This window comes from Molossus molossus, unplaced genomic scaffold, assembly GCF_014108415.1.
Source record: "Molossus molossus isolate mMolMol1 unplaced genomic scaffold, mMolMol1.p scaffold_m16_p_3, whole genome shotgun sequence".
NCBI classification, from domain to species: Eukaryota; Metazoa; Chordata; class Mammalia; order Chiroptera; family Molossidae; genus Molossus; species Molossus molossus.
The window spans coordinates 43,372,634-43,389,587 of record NW_023425366.1 but is presented as its reverse complement, the minus strand read 5'-3'; the positions used below and the strand labels follow the sequence as shown (position 1 = coordinate 43,389,587).

The following is a 16,954-nucleotide window of genomic DNA, read 5'->3' as shown; positions in this document are numbered from 1 at the left end:
AGTATTCTCACCAAAACCAAAGTGAATTTGAATAAATGCCAATTAAAACTTTACAGACTATCTACTCAAGGTTGGATCAAATTGAAGAAGACAGTCATAAAAAGAGCACTGGACTGGAAGCCAGGGGACCTGAGTTCTAGTCCTACTGATTTGCTACGTTATTTTGGCTGGCCTTTGGTTTCCCAGTTATATAATGGAAGGGTAGGACTGGATGCTCCTTTTAGAACCCAAACTCTGTGTGACTAGCAAAGATCACAGTTTCTGATGTGCAAAGTACTTCTTTTTTTTTTTTTATCCTCACCTGAGGACATTTTTCCATTTTTTGTTCAGATAGAGTGGGAGGAAGGAAGAGAGAGAAACATCAACGTGAAAGGGACACATTGAGTGGCCGCCACCCACACAACCCAACCAGGGCTGGGGACAAACTGCAGCTGAGGTACGTGACCTTAGTGGGAACCGAACCTGGGTCTCTCTGGACCGCAGGCTGATACTCTAAACCCTGAGCCAAACCGGCCAGGGCCAAAGTACTTCTTAAAGTTAGCCCACTTTCACATTTTAAACATAACACAGCATAGTGTTTTACGTAAGTTTACACTCAGTGTGGCCATTTAAAAAAATCAATATATAGCTCAACCGGTGTGGCTCAGTGAATTGAGCATTGTCCTATGCACCAAGAGGTCACTGGTTCGATTCCTGTTCAGGGTATGTGCCTGGGTTGTGGGCTCGATCCCCAATGTGGGGTGTGCAGGAGGCAGCCATTGATGTTTTTCTCTCAACGATGTTTCTGTCTCTCTCTCTCTCTCTAAAAAATCAATGAAAACATATTTAAAAAAATAAAAAAATCAATATAAACTACTTTTGTACTTCAAAATAGATGTTTAATGATTCTTAATATTTTGACATCATCTTAGTTATGAGAACTTTATTATTCTCTTTGTTCTTTCTGGCATTTCAAATTCTGTTATGTAGCTATTAGTGTAATTTGGGGATTATCTGCTTTTTGCATAAAAAATTACTAATATTCAAAAGCTGCATCTGTACTATTTGCCAGCAGTTGATGTGAAGAATTTTGAAAATATAACCATTTAAAACTGTCGGCATATTGCATTAATCATTAAGAAAATTAATCTAATACCACACAGATTAAACTGTCCAAAGTAAGTTTTAATGCAACATATTCACAGGTTTACACTATAAAGTTGTGAAAAGAATATCTTTTTCAAATTTGATTAAGTGCTGCAAGATGTTGAAGAAACTCAGCACTCAAATGAATTATATGTTTGATGTCATTTTTGGCAAAGCCTCAGAAAATGTCACATAAGAGAAAAACATCATACTTAAAATAAGGTCTTGACAGCAGTCTGGAATAGTTAGCACTCCATTCCTAAAGGAGAATGCTGGTTGTAGTCAAACTTTTAATGATGACATTAGTCCTCTTGCCATGAGACAAACTAAATACCAAAACAAAATAAAAAACAACATATGCACACATACACAGCCCCCACCTCTTTGTCCCACCTCTAAAGTGGGCAAATTTGTCATTATTTCAGTTTAGGCTCCAAATATGTAATTTATAAAGTTTCCTAGCAGATTTATCAGTGGCCACTTGAGAAATAAGAGGTGGCAGGCTACCAGGCAATGTCATTCTGGTTTTTGTTTGTTTTGTTTTAATTTATGAGAGGTGTAAATAATTCCCATCTGCATTGGAGATGGGGTCCCCGGGTATGTGCCTGGGTTGTGGGCTCGATCCCCAATGTGGGGTGTGCAGGAGGCAGCCATTGATGTTTTTCTCTCACATCTTCTAAACTCTACAGCTGAAAATGTAGGAATTTTCCATCTCTGCTACATTCATGCAGTCTTTATATCTGTGTCTTCTCTATCTTATTCTATTTGATATAGAGAATTCAGAGGAACAAATGACCTTAAGAGCAAGTTGTCCATTTAAGAGTTACTGGCAAATTTCATTTGAAAAGTTCTTTAAAAAGTATATTACAAACAAGATTATAATAAAATAATGTTATGAAAAAGAATACACATGTGTATTTTTGGCATGAAGATTAAAAAGTCCAGGAAAATAAATATCACAAAGTTAACTATGGTTATCTTTGGCAGAAGTATTATGGGATGATCTTTCTTTTTATCTATATGCTTTTCTATAGTCTTGATATTTTTTTTATAAAGGACATATATTACTTTTATAATTGGAAGAAATAATACAGCTTTTCAAACTGTTATTGCCAAAGATTAATGCTTATCTGTATCAATTAACAAACCTATTTTTACTGGATTAGGAATGAAATTTATATTATTAATAAGACAAACTTAAGTTATGAAAAATATAGCTAAAGGCTCCTGTTAAATTTCCTACATTGGAATTATATCAATCACCAGGCAGAAAGAAGGCTTATTAAAAAGCTATATAAAGACAGTGAAAGGCTGCAGAAACACCCTTACCACACTGGTTCCTATAGATGAGTCCTAAGTTATTTTTAGGAGGTCTGCAAGATGGTATAGAATTTAAGAATTATAAAAATATATTAATTGGTTAGAGTTTATTTTTCATTGCACATAAAAATTAAAAATACCCATAATATATGGTTCTATAATAAAGTTCAACAAGATTTGTTCTTGATGGTTAGTAAGAAAGTTTGAAATAGACTGTCCAAAAAAGAATAAAGTATTTTATGGACTCTCAAAGTAAAGATGATCATCTCTTATTCACCTTAATAAAAGATTAATTCTTTGTCTAATTGTGACGGTATGCACATCTTTACACTTGCCAGTTACACTTGCCATATACCTTTATAAATTTTTATTATTTTAAAAATTGTATTACTGAAAGATAGATTGTTAGAAATGTGCTTCCTGGCACATGAAGGTAGTAACATGTATGCAATAAATGTTCACTGAGAGACTGATGGTCCTGACTACAAAGGGAAGCTTTGTTTTCCCAGGACTTCCAGGCAGTAGGAGGTTCCACACAATTGAGTATTTCAGATAAGAGAATCTTATCATTAATTGATTAAAATGATTATTATTATTTTTTTACCAATTAAGTTAGAATCATTGCCCATTCTCTGCCTTATTATACATTAATAAATACCATTTAATTTTTTCTTAATGAATCAGCATCATTATAATGAGCATCTGACATGTTCTCTCAGAATACAATGAAACATCACCTACAGCAAAGGGTTCCACAATATGCCACGGCCATGCTGTGTTTCTTCATTTAGTGTCACATGGTCAGCTACCACCTCTTGCTGCTGCAGAATAGAAGTCCCTAGCTATGCCTTTTGCGCTCACTTTTTCTAGCCCAATAATATAGTAGGCTAGAGAGATCCACAGTCCCTGCCCTTATTTTTCTTTTGCTTGTTCATTTATTTATTTTTAATTCTTGAGTTATGTAGGTTATATAGTCATAAACTGTAAGAATTTTCCCCTTTAAAGGGGACTCTCCCTCACTTTTATTTATTTATTTAATTTATTTATTTTTATCCTCACCTGAGGACATTTTTCCATTTTTTGTTCAGACAGAGTGGGAGGGAGAGAGTGGAAGAGAGAGAGACATCGATATGAAAGGAACACATCGAGTGGTTGCCAACCGCACGACCAACCAGGGCCGGGGACAAACTGCAACCGAGGTGCGTGCCCTTAGCGGGAACCGAACCCGGGTCTCTCTAGACCGCAGGCCGACGCTCCAACCGCTGAGCCAAACTGGCCAGGGTTCACTCACTTTTATTATTGCTTAGTCTTTTTTGAACTTAGAACCAGATAATCAACTTGTTAGCACCATGGCCAAAGTAAGAAATAAAGAGTATTGCCATGGCTGGTCCGAGAGGCTTTCTATGAGTCAAGGGCCTATATACTTTCACTTTTCTATGTAAATAACATTAAAAGTTAGTACAGAGATTAAAAGTAGACTACAGGAAAAATAGATCTGATACTTCTGGATCCTAAGGAAAAAAATCATGATTCAAGAGTACCCGAAGAAAGTGAACTGCTCTTGAAAACAGGTTTTTTGCTTAGTTTGCTCAAAAAGAGGAACCAATTCTACATGGTATTGCACACCACACAGAGCTAATATTGCAAAGGGATTTCTGTTTCTTATAACAGCCAAGATTAAGCTAGTTTAACATTATAGGCTAGATGAAAAGTAGTTAAAAAGTATATATACACTTTCACAACCGATCAGACCCGAGGGGCCCTAGCCTGACTTAATCCAGCATTACACAGACGGTCTGAAGAACCTGAAATGGCCTGGTGCCACTGGAGAGGACTAAGCACCTCAGGGTGTGTTTCCTGAAGAGGCTTTAGAATTCTTTCTTGATTCACAAGCTCGGACTGCCCCTTCCTCCTCTAGTTTCTGGCTCTGGTCATAGAGCAGGTATTGTGTGCTTAGAACTTTGAAAAAGGGATCTGACACCTTATCTCCCTAAAGCTGAGTAGATAGTATGTCCCAACCTGTATCTCTGTGTGACTAGGTTCAGTTTGGTACTAGTTTTGATATGATGAAACTTAAAGAAACCTGGAAAGTACTTAGAGACATAGTTTGATGAAAAGGATTATATAGTTTATTGACGTACTTGACAGAGCCAGCACCAGAAACCAACTCTATCTCTAATTAAATACCAATTTTATTTAAAATTTATCCCCCCCCGCCCCTAATACCCTATGCACAGGCCTGGATAATTTACAAGCGGACTGAAGAGACTCCTAGGCTGTGAACGGAACTGTCCTGCAGTACACTCTTCTGACAATGCTGGTACCCCAAGTAAAACACCACATTTGTTGTTCACCTAAATTGGGGTGTTAGAACCTACTGCAGACTGCATACAATTAAGAAATGTAACTCTTGAATTTTAGTGTCAAATTTCATGCTACTATAAAAAATTCTAATTATATGTCTATAAGAGTGATTTTATTCCTTGACATTCTATTTCTTTCATTTACTGAAGCCTTTTATACATTATCTAAAGCTTTTAAAAAAAAGAAAACAGATGGCAAACCAATGGGAAAAATGATGAGGTCATATTTAGATAATGCTTTTCTTATATAGAGGTATAATTATATCCATTATCTGAAAATATTCTTATGATATAAGGAATATCAGATCTTCAGCTTTACTGGAAAGACTGAAATACATGGTACCATTACATTTTTATTACATAGGAAAGCTTTTTTAAAATGGGGGTACTGATGTCAGCATCATGACTGACTATAACATACAACTAGTGGGACATCTGTAACTCACCAAAAATTTTTCTGTTTAGCACACTAGAATGCCTGAGAGATCCACACAGCTATACATCTGAAGGCACGTGGACTGAAATGCATATGGGAGGCAGAACTGGGGCAATGACAGGAACAGCTCCCATGACTCTGGTTCTCCTGCCATGGTGGCTGAGCCTGCAGCCCTAGCAAGCACAGTAGCAGCAGCAGAAACAGCATTTGCAACTCTGCACACACACACCCCGTAGCCCCAGCAAAGAAAAAGGACAGCATCAGCATCAGCACCCATGACTCCAGCTTCCCGCATCCCAGCTGCAGTACTACTACCAACACCACCAAACATCCGGGCAGCAGAAGCAGAAGCAGTGCGTGATACTCTGGCTTCCTGGCCACAGTGGCACCAGCAGCCACAGAGAACTGGGCAGCAGCAGCGGTAGAGCTTGCAACCCAGACCCTCCTCAACCCTGTTACCAGTCTGTTCCATCACTTCATGACAGCAGAGATGCCCAAGATCCAAACAAACCTGGGCAGAGTGGGGATACATGCCATCACTGTGACCCTAGTGACACCTGTGATCACGGAAAAACCCATGACCATGGTGACACTGGGAGCAGCAAGGCACCAATGACCCTGCAGGCACAAGCAGCAATGAAGAGGGTACCTGTGACACCTCTGGCAGAGGTGGTGGAAGGTAGAAAGTGCTGGCTCTCAAATATAACTAGAGCCAACTTGGGCAAGAGAAACCAAAAACTTGTGCTAGCAAGTACTACCTACTGGGAAATAAAGTCTAATTACCAATATGCTAAATTGTTAAAATTAAGCCTGGCCGGTGTAGCTCAGTGGATTGAGTGTTGTTCCATGGACTGAGAGGTCCTGGTTTGATTCTCAGGTAGGGCACAAGCTTAGGTTGCAGGCTTGAACCCCAGTGGGGGTCATGCAGGAGGCAGCTGATCAATGTTTTTCTCTCTCTCTCCCTTCCTCTCTCTCTAAAAAAATCAAGTAAAAACATATTTTTAAAAAATTGTTAAAATTAAAACAAAGCTGTATCTAAATAAGAAAAGTGTTCACTAATTCCAATGTGCTAGCAGAAGAATAATCCATCAAGCACCATGAATAATCACAGTAACAGTATATTACAAAAATGAAACGACAATTTTCCAGGAACCAAACTCAAAGTCTTGTAAGATTCTCATCCAAATGACAGAGAATTCAAAATAGCTATCATAAAGAAACTCAGTGAGATACAAGAAAACTCAGAAATATAATTCAGTGAGCTCAGGAATAAAGTTAATAAAAGAACGGGGTACTTTACCAACAAGATTGAAACTCTAAAAAAGAACCAAACAGAAATTCTGCAGCTGAAGAACTCAATAAATGAGATGAAGAATGTATTAGAAAGCATTGGAAATAGAGTAGACCATATGAAAGAGAGAATTAGTGGGCTTGAAGACAGACATCTATAAATGATTCAGGTAGAAGAGAACTAAAAAATTAAAAAACCCCAAGAACTCTACATGAACTATCTGACTCCATTAGAAAGAGAAAAATAAGGATAATGGATACCCTAGAGGGAGAAGGGAGCAGAGGGACTATTTGAAGAAATACTACACGAGAACTTCCAAAACTTGGAGAAGGAACTCAACATACAAGTATAAGAACTTAACAGACCACCTAATTATCTCAAAGCCAAAAGATCATCTCTAAGACACATTAAAACTGTCAAAAGTCAATGATAAAGAAAGAATACCAAAGGCAGCCAGGGGGGAAAAGACAGTAACCTACAAAGGAACCCCTATCAGGCTATTTTTAGATCTCTCAATGGAGAAACTCTACAGGCCATACTGTAGGAGTTGAATGACATACTCAAAATATTGAGATTAAAAACTGCCAGCCAAGAATAATCTATCCAGCAAAGTTATACTTCAAATATGAAGGAGAAATAAAGGCTTTTCAGACAAACAGTTAAGGGTGTTCACCACAAGATCTGCCTTACGAGAAATGTTGAAGGGAGCTCTTCTACTGTAAACGAAAAGGCAAAAAGCACATAAAAACTTAGACTAAAGTGATAAACAGAATCAGAAAATTGCAACTCTATTACAGAACAGAATGTTAAACACTTGAAGCTACTTCAATGTGGTAACAAACACAAAACATAAAAAGGGATTTGTGACAACAAAAACTTGAAATGGGAGGGGGAAAAAGATGAATTTATATAGGCAAATAGAGCTAAGATATTATCAGAAGTAAAAAAGGCTATTTTATGTATGAGATGTGTTATATAAACCTCATGGTAACCATAAAACAAAAACCTAGAGCAGAGACACAAAACGGTTCCATTGGTCTTAAAAAGGTTAATACGTTGACTCCATTATTGGCTCACTGTATGCTTTCTTACTAGGAAAAGATGTCAGGAGGTTTTGGGTTATAGATTAACATTCCTTTGTTGAGGCATAACTGATGTACCGAGAGTTGCACATGTTTGGATGTGTATAGTTTAATGAGTTTGGACAGGCACCTATACTCATGGCACAATAACCACAGTCAGATGATATCAAAGAGCAATGCATTTAGGCCGGTTCAGTTGTATAGAGCCTCAAGTAATTATTAATATAAAACAACAATCTCTCTTTCAAGTGATTTATAGTTATTTTATCATAATGGAACTGAAGAAATTATAAAAAGTAAATACAGTAAGACATAAAAATATAGGAATAGTAGGTCTTATCTTTAAATTTATATATAGGTGAGGAATGGATGGTTTCTGAATTTGAAATAATTTGCTTCAAGTGACAGAACAGATTTAGAACCAGAACTATGGGTAGAATATAAATCCCCAATTAGCTGTATAACTCTGGCCCAGGAAATTGGGTAAAGATGATACAACCAAAGGAATATTACTTCCCAATCAAAGTTGATTTCCTGACAACAGAAGCCCTAAAGAAAATATTATGCCTATTAGAGCACCAGGCTAAATGGAAGACCTCCACTCACAGAAGAAGGACAAATGAAGTACACTGATGCAGGTACGTTAGAACACAAAGCTTTTGTGTTTTTATGGGTTCCTTCCCAACTGCTTTTAATCCAAGGATAATACATTAAATCCTATAATGAAGTGTCAATGGTAAACTTGTATTAGACTTGCCAGATGAATTCATAAAATCAGGAAATAACAGTGCTGGAAGTTTTACTTAAGAATGTATACAAGTCCACACACACATACTCCTTTACATGCAACTGTGAGAACACATGAAACAAAAGTTTATTTTGAGATTTTATTTTGTCATATTTATATGTAGCCATATTGATTAAAAGCTTTAAATGCAACTAACATAATATTAAAATTTATATTTTCAATTTGTAGGATTTGAATAAAAAATAAAATAGAACCATAAACAGCTGTATTTTTTCTTCCAAATATAAAATTATTGTTTTTATATAGCAATGTAAATTTATCAAAGGTTTTCTCCTCATTTAATTTACTTCTTATGGAAAACTGAGAGGTGCATGAGGCATTTTACGATAAGAAAACTGAGTTATAAAGGTTTAGATAACTTCACTGTTAGTAACTGGAATTAAGAGTCTTTGTACTCCTCTGCTTATTTTTTGAGAAAAAAATAATAGTCCAAAGCATTCTGATAATTACTGGCGTTATATATAATGAGCACCGAGTATTACTGTCAAAATGACTACTAAAAATACAATGTCTACTTCTAGGTTTATTGGCAAATTAAACTGCTAGATATAGCAGATCATGTTCAAAAGACCAGACAGATCATACAGAGTTGCCATAATACTCAGATAATTTATCTTGGACTAAAATAAAGTGCTTTATAAAAGCCTGATATTTAGTTATATAGCTCAATCAAGTAATCTTTCCTGAATAGGTTTAGGAGGGTATTTGGCTCAACTGATGCATGAAGCTATAAAGCCATGGTCAAATAACACTTTCCAACTTCTTTTCCTGTGATAATCTTACTATGCAAATGCACATGAGAACTTTTGGATCCATTCCCAGAGTTTACATAGTTCTAACCTTGGAGTATCTGTTGGCTGGGAAGAGAGACTTAATTCCAGCATACATTCAAGGATACCTAAAATTCTACTCTGTTTCCACAATGCTATGCAGTGAGATGGTTCACAGTATCATTTTCAACCACGGAGAAAGAAGGACTACTAGACTAACACTGGAACATGTGAATATTAAATAAAATGTAGTGTTTACTGAAATTCACAAATCTTTCATGCTAAATAATTTCTTATTATCTTATCAGCAATACATATTGCTGAAAAGACTGAAGTAAGTTTAGAGGAAATATAATCCTAAGAAAAAGGTAATCCATAATGCATCATAGATAGGGGCTAAATATGAATTTTATTAAGCATTCTAAGATAGTGATAATACAATATTGCTTCTAGTAACACTTAACAATATTAGAATCAAAATAAAATGGCCAACTTAGTGTCCACATCTTGTTTTCTTTAAAAATTTTTTTTGTTTTCCTTTATTGATTTTAGAGAGGAAGGGAGAGAGAGAAAGAGATGGAAACATTGATGAAAGAGAACATGAACTGGTCACCTCCTGCATGCCCCCACAGGGGATCGGGCCCACAACCTGGGCATGTGCCCTGACTGGGAATCGAACCAGCAACCTCTTAGTGCATGGGCCGAAGCTCAACTACTGAGCCACACTGGCTGGACACCACATCTTATTTTCTAAATATAAACTCCAGTAAGAGAAACCAGAGTTCGCTGGAGAAGTGCTTCATTCCAGGCGTGCAAAAGGCAAAATGCAAGATCAACCTGGAGCATCTTGGGCCAGAAAGTAAGAAAGTACTCAAAGGATGGGGGAAGATGAAAGGACACAGAGGCCCATCAGAAAGAGCTACAAAAGGCCAATGCTGGTATATCTGAAGGGTGAGACAAATAATGACTGTTTGGGATTATAACACATGGAATAAGATAAATACTTATAAGCCATACTGACATAACTAAATACCTAAATATAGAAGAGTGATCTCTTCCTTAGAAGAATTCTGAGGAATCAGAATCAAGGACACAGAAAGTCACCTTTATAACACCATAGTAAATAACTGTTTCCTGCAGGCAAGATCCATCCATGGATGCTGAAATTAGTGAGGGAAGCCCTGGCAAGTCTGGCTCAGCAGTTAGAGCAACAACCTATGGATGGATAGGTTGTGGGTTCGATTTCCAGTCAAGGGCACGTACTCGGGGTGCAGGTTCAAACCCCGGCCCTGAGGGAGGCAATAAATTGATATGTCTCTCTACATTGATGTTTCTCTCTTTCTCTCTTCCTTCCTCCCTTCCTTCCTTCCACTCTCTCTAAAAATCAATAGAAAAATATCGTGTGAGGATTAACAAAAACAAACAAACAAATTAGTGGGGGAAGCTTGAAAAGAAACAGAATATTTATATAGTCTCAAAGTATCTTCCCCCAAATACATATTATCTCAAAGGGAAAAGGAGTAATTTTATAGCGCAGCAACTCAGCAGACACCCCTTTCAACATGAGATCATGGTAATATCACCAGTAAAAAGACAATAGACATCTTGTTACCCTTGTTATAATGCACTGGGAAGGACATACCACTTATGTGGCGATCTTGCCAAAAAAAAAAAAAAAAAAAAAAAAAAAGTGCATAACCTCAATCCAATCATGAGAAAACACCAGACAAACTCAAGGTGAGGCATTCTACAAAATATCTCACCTGGATTTTTCCAAGTGTCAATGTCATGAAAGGCAAGAAAATACTTAGATCATGAAGAATAAGGAGACAAATGCAATATGGAATCATAAAACCGAAAAAGGACATTAATGGGGAAACTGGTGAAATTCTAATAAGGTCTACATTAGTTAATAGTATTATATTAACATTAATTATTTGGTTTTGATCATTGTACTATGGTTATATGAGACCTTAACATTAAAAGTATAAGGAAAGTCTATTATTTTAATAATTTCCCTGTAAACATAAAATTATTTCAAAATAAAAACAATTACAAATAAATAAAAAAATATGGCTCATTCTGAGACTAGAAGAAAAATAGAAACTATGACCCAAAATTTTTGGAAGTCAATTTTAACTGTCATTCAGATTTAGGCAAAATCCAGGTATTTTTAGATGATATAAGAAAATTAAATTCAGAAAAGATATAATTATCTTTTTAATTATGATAAAAACATTTCTTTTAACATGGCTGTCACATAAAAAGATTGAAATAAGCTCCATTAAGAATCTTCTCTTTCATGTTAAGAAATCATTGTTTAAGGCTCAAATCTTTCTTTACCTACTTGTATTCAATATTTCAAAAGCAAATACGTAAATACAGCACTGTTTATGTCTAATATAGGCCCTAACTATACTTCACTATTACAACAATTATCAATTTTCAATTCTCACACTCCTTCTAGATCATGAACTATGAAGGCAGGAACCATCCATCTTTTGCCAAAAGCACACCCCTAGTCCAGCATGGTTCTCCAGATATGGGGTACCAATAATTATTAGCTCAAAGTGAATTAAAAATTTTAAGTAAAAGATCTTTCGAGTTGAAAGGACTTACCTTCATATATATATGTAAAATGCTTTTAATTATAAGTAACAATCCCCATGTAATTTATTATTTTAAAAAGAAAACAGATTTGAAGTTTCCAATGTGTTATTTGAAAATTGAATGTTACACCTTTATAGCTGAAACAGTTTTAAACCAAAGATCTCAGTGAAATAGTTTTTTTGAAGCTTTGAGCTTTATAAAAATCATAGTGAAATAAAGAACACATTAAATCTATTAATCAGGGTGTTATTTTGATCAGTTTTATCAATGTTTTAGATTTTCTGTACCTAAACATTAGACTCAAATAAAAAGCAAACAAGAGTCTGACCGGCAGGTGTGGCTCAGTGACTGTGTATCAGCTCATGCACCAAGAGGTCACTGGTTTGATTCCTGGTCAGGGCACATGCTTGGGTTGCGGGCTCGAACCCCAGTTGGGGTTGTGCAGGAGGCAGCCGATCAATGGTTCTCTCTTATATAATGTTTTTATCTCTTTCTCCTTCTCCCTTCCTCTCTCTTTAAAAATCAATAAAAATGTATTAAAAAAACAAAACAAAACAAAAAACAAACAAGAGTCTATTTAACACTACTCAAATGAATGTACAACTGTTTACACAAGTATCAAACATAGGGTCTAAATACTTTTCTTTGATATTTTAAAGGGCATACAACACAAAAAAATGAACATTCATTTTCTGTGCACTTCTAGATATGTGCTATGGCAACATTTAAATTTTGCCTGATGTCAAGTACTTTTTTAAATTTAGGAACAATAGTCACAATCATGTTTGATTGAATTTGCTTCTCAGACAAAAGTCCTAGGTGAAAATTTACATTACTGGCTGTCCAAAGAAAGTATTAAAAAAAAAAAAGTAGCAAAATTGAACTCAGGAAGGAAGGAAGAGAAAAAGAGGAGGAAAGAAGGAAGGAAGAAGGAGAAGTACCAAGTAAAAATATAAGCCTGATAAATGCTCTTACCGTCACTTCTTTTTTCTGCTTGTTTTGCTGCATTTTCTATTTTTTTTTGTTTTGCTGCTAAGAGTTCCCGCTTTAATTGTCTTGCTTCTTTTCTGAGCTCTTCACTATAAAGGAAAAACAATTATAGAAGTATATAATATACTGAGAGAAAGTTGTTTAGCAAATATAAGTAAGTACAGTTTTCAGGTACACTAGATCTCTAAGAAAAACAAAGTGTATAATGTAATTCATTTTGTTTTTGTGTATGTGTACTTGTGGTACAGTAATGTACTTAAAGGATATTTTTTAAGTTGTAATTATTCATAATAGTAATGTAATATTTATTATAAAATATACACCCTTTCAAGTATATCAAACAGAAGCAGGTAAGTGATAAATGACCCATTTTGCTCCCTTTAAATTATTTGCAAATTTAACATTTTAGTTTCAGTATAATAATTCGTGGAGATCCAAATCAAAGCAAAATTTTTAATGTAAGTACTATTCACTCAACCTGGGCATATATATAAAGATTTGGCTTTAAAACTAGTTGAATTCCTGAACTGGCACAAATAACTGCCATTTATTAAGCAATTATTACAAGTTAGCTGCAGTGCTAAAATTTTTATAAACTCAATAAAAATTTTAATACCTATTAATACCCATTTAATACCACAATTTGGGAAATAATTTCCTCTTCTATGAAAACTACCAGACTGATGTATTCTGATGATGAATGCAAACATACATCAAAGGCAAACCGAAATGCAAGTGGTGACCTCACTGTAAGCCACTAGGTAAGTGACTGGTTTCTACAAGCCAGTATTAGGACAGGAGTCAAATTCATGCTTTGGAAAAAATTAACTACCATGTGATGAACCCTTAGGGTCACTTGTGAACAGTCAACACAATGCATTTTATACCTGCGAATGTTAAACATCCACTCTATTTTCAACTAAAGCTAGAGTGGATCACAGAGACTGAGACAAAGACACTCATGCCAAAGTTTAGTGAAATCTTGAGTCTAAATAATTCTATACTTCAACCTTTAGTTTTTCCCCATGATCTTCAAATCTGATATGTTTTTGCCACTGTCCTATAATAGTCACCATACTAATAGGTCCTACAATGTACATGGCTCAGTTCTTTTTACCTCTTTTTCATATCAAGCACACACAGCCATATTGTGTATCTGCTTGGCCTCCAAGATTCTGAATTCTGAAACTTCCCTCTCCGATCAACACCTATTACCTTTTTAGCTTTCTCAGTCATTCATTCATGCTGAACCTGTGCTTACTCTTAAAATAATGAAAGCCAAATCCTTAACCATAGTTCATGGTCCACTGGCTCTATTCTAACCCCAACTGGCTCTCCAGCCATTCTGGATGATATGGTCAGCCATTTCACTGTACTTAACTGTACCCTTAATTTTGTTAACTTGTCTGCCCTTCAGGATACAACATAATCACTCAGAAAAACTTGCTAATATGGCTTCTTCCAGAAGACCAACCTCCATATAATATAATCTCTTTAGATGTTGGATGTTGGTTGCCTGGGAATTTGCTCTTGTGACAAGTTCCCCGGTGATTCTATTATGCACTCAGGTTTGACACTCAATGCATTAGGACATTACTATAGAAATTATCTTCTCTTTCTTACAGCTTCAAGCACTCCTACTTTAAAGATCCTTTTATTCAGCCAACAAACATGCTCACATTTCCTTGGACTCTGCTCCAATCAAGTGATTATTATCTTCCCAAGTGGACTCCTTGCCTGAAAGAATAGTTTATATACACAGCCTACTTCATCGACCTCTAACTTCTTAATCTCTTGCAATCTATCCTTCTTATACTCTACTGAAACTGCTTCTGTAACAACCAGATTCAATGGCCTTTTCTTAGTCCTCCTCTTCCTCTTTGGCCTATCATTCAATGACATTAACCACTCCTTCCTTCTTGAAATTCTATCCTAATCAGACTTATCTACCACTTAAAAGCCTTGATTCTCCAATTCTCCTTCTCCTAGTTACTCTTTCTCTTCTCATCCTATAATTGTTGGCATTTTTCTCATTTCCATACCCTGTACACTGGCATTTTTATCTAATCATCACATAACATCAAGTATCACCTTTACTTAGATTATTTCCAAATCTAGATGTTTTGCCCTGATTTTGGTCTTGCATTTCTAACTTTCTATTAAAAATCTCCATGTATGTTAGTGCTGACCAACAGAAATATAAGGTAAGGCACATATGCAATTTTAAGTTTTTCAGCAGCCACATTAAAAAATGGTAAAAAGAAACAGGCTAAATTAATATCCAAAATATTTTCAACATGCAACCAATATAAAAATATTACTATGATGTTTTACATTCTTTTTTAGTACTACATCTTCTAAAGCTGGTGTGTACTTTATACATCTCAATTCAAATTAGCCACATTTCAAGGGTCCAGATCTAGAGGAATAGCAGAGGCTAGATGTCACAATAATTACAATTGCTCTATGTACAAACTTAAATTCCTTTCCTTCCCACCCAACTCTGTTCCTTCTTCTGAAGTCGCTAGTTGATTGCGGAACCATTTTCTGTCAAGATCAGACATTAAACTTCTGCTGAGATTGTTTTTCCCCCCTTTCACTGAATCACTGCTAAAATATATCATTTTCCAATCTCTCTCACATATAAATGCTCTTCTTGACTTTCACCATCAATGCCTACTTTAGGCTCTCATTATGCATTTCTTAGATAAATTTAATTACTTCCTATTTATTGAAGTTATATAAACACAGGGACTAGCAACCACATCTTTTTTTTTTTTTTAAAGAAATCAAGTTTTTTTTTGTTGTTATTTTTTCCTTTATTGATTTTCAAGAGAGGAAGAAAGAGGGAGAGAGAGACAGAAACACCGATGAGAGAGAACATTGATTAGCCGCCTCCCGCATGCCCTGTACTGGGGATCAGGCCCACAACCTGGGCATGTGCCCTGACTAGGAATCGAACTGGCGACCTCTCGGTGCATGGGTCGATGTTAAACCACTGAGTCACACCAGCTGGACTAGCAACCATATCTTTGTTCTGTCCAATGAATACCCTTATTATTTTTTTTTTAATTAATTTTTGTTACAGATGTTTCTCCTTTTCCCCCCACTGATTCCCCCCTCCCCCTCCCTCTCTGCCCTGTCCCCAGCTTTGTTGTCCATGTCCATTGTTCATGCATACAAGTTCTGTGGTTTATCTCTCCCCCACCACCCCCTCTTCTGGGGATTGTCAGTCTGTACCCCACTTCCACATCTCTGGGACTACCCCATTCCTCAGACTGTTACGTTCATTACATTCCACAAATAAGTGAGATCACATGATACTTGTCTTTCTCTGTTTGGCTTGTTTCACTTAGGATGATACTTTCCAGGTCCCTCCATGTAGTACCCTTATCTTTTTATTATACTGATTGAAATTTTTTTTACTTTGGTAAGTAATTCAGAAATTTAGATAATGTCTTCTGATGACTAAGATCTTTGAGGGTAAGATTCCTTTGAAGGTTACAGAGAAATGCTGCATTGTGGCTGAAAAAAATAGTTATAAGAGTAATTTGAAGTATGCAGAGAATGAGAGACAGTGAAAGTGTATACTATTGTCGAAGTAGTAGAGGATTAACTGTGGATTCAGAAAATCCTGATTTAAAAGTCAATTCTGCTCTGGCCGGTTTGCTCTGTGGTTAGAGTGTCAGCCTGTGGTCCAGAGAGACTGGGTTTGGTTCCCTCTAAGGTCACATAACTCGGTTGCAGTTTGTCCCTGGCCCTGGTTGGGTCGTGTGGGTGGCAACCACTCCATGTGTCCCTTTCACGTCGATGTTTTTTTTTCTCTCTCTCTCTCCCTCCCACTCTATCTGAACAAAAAAAAAAAAAAAAAAGAGGAAAAATGTCCTCGGGTGAGGATAAAAATAAATAAACAAACAAACAAATAAATAAATAAAATAAAGCTAATTCTATCACTTATTATCTGGGCGACTTAAGAACAATTACTTAATTTCTCTGAGATTAAGTTTCCTCAACTATACTATCAGGGTAGATAGATATTTAAAATACTGGGCACTCAGTACACGTTCAACAAATGGTAGCCATTATTATTTAGATGATATGTTCAAAATAGGAGTACAGTTAAGGGCTGTTAAGCTGTGTAGAAATATTTATTATGTTA

General features: G+C 35.9%; 1 protein-coding gene across 3 annotated transcripts in view; it reads right to left on the bottom strand.

Moving 5' to 3' along the window:
• Positions 1-16,954, bottom strand: part of CWC27 (CWC27 spliceosome associated cyclophilin) — a 187,965-nt gene that overhangs the window by 65,697 nt on the left and 105,314 nt on the right. For all 3 annotated transcript variants that reach the window (XM_036280302.1, XM_036280301.1, XM_036280303.1), the window contains one exon: positions 12,781-12,884. In XM_036280302.1, the coding sequence (XP_036136195.1) occupies positions 12,781-12,884 (104 nt within the window). The remainder of the gene's footprint in view (positions 1-12,780; positions 12,885-16,954) is intronic.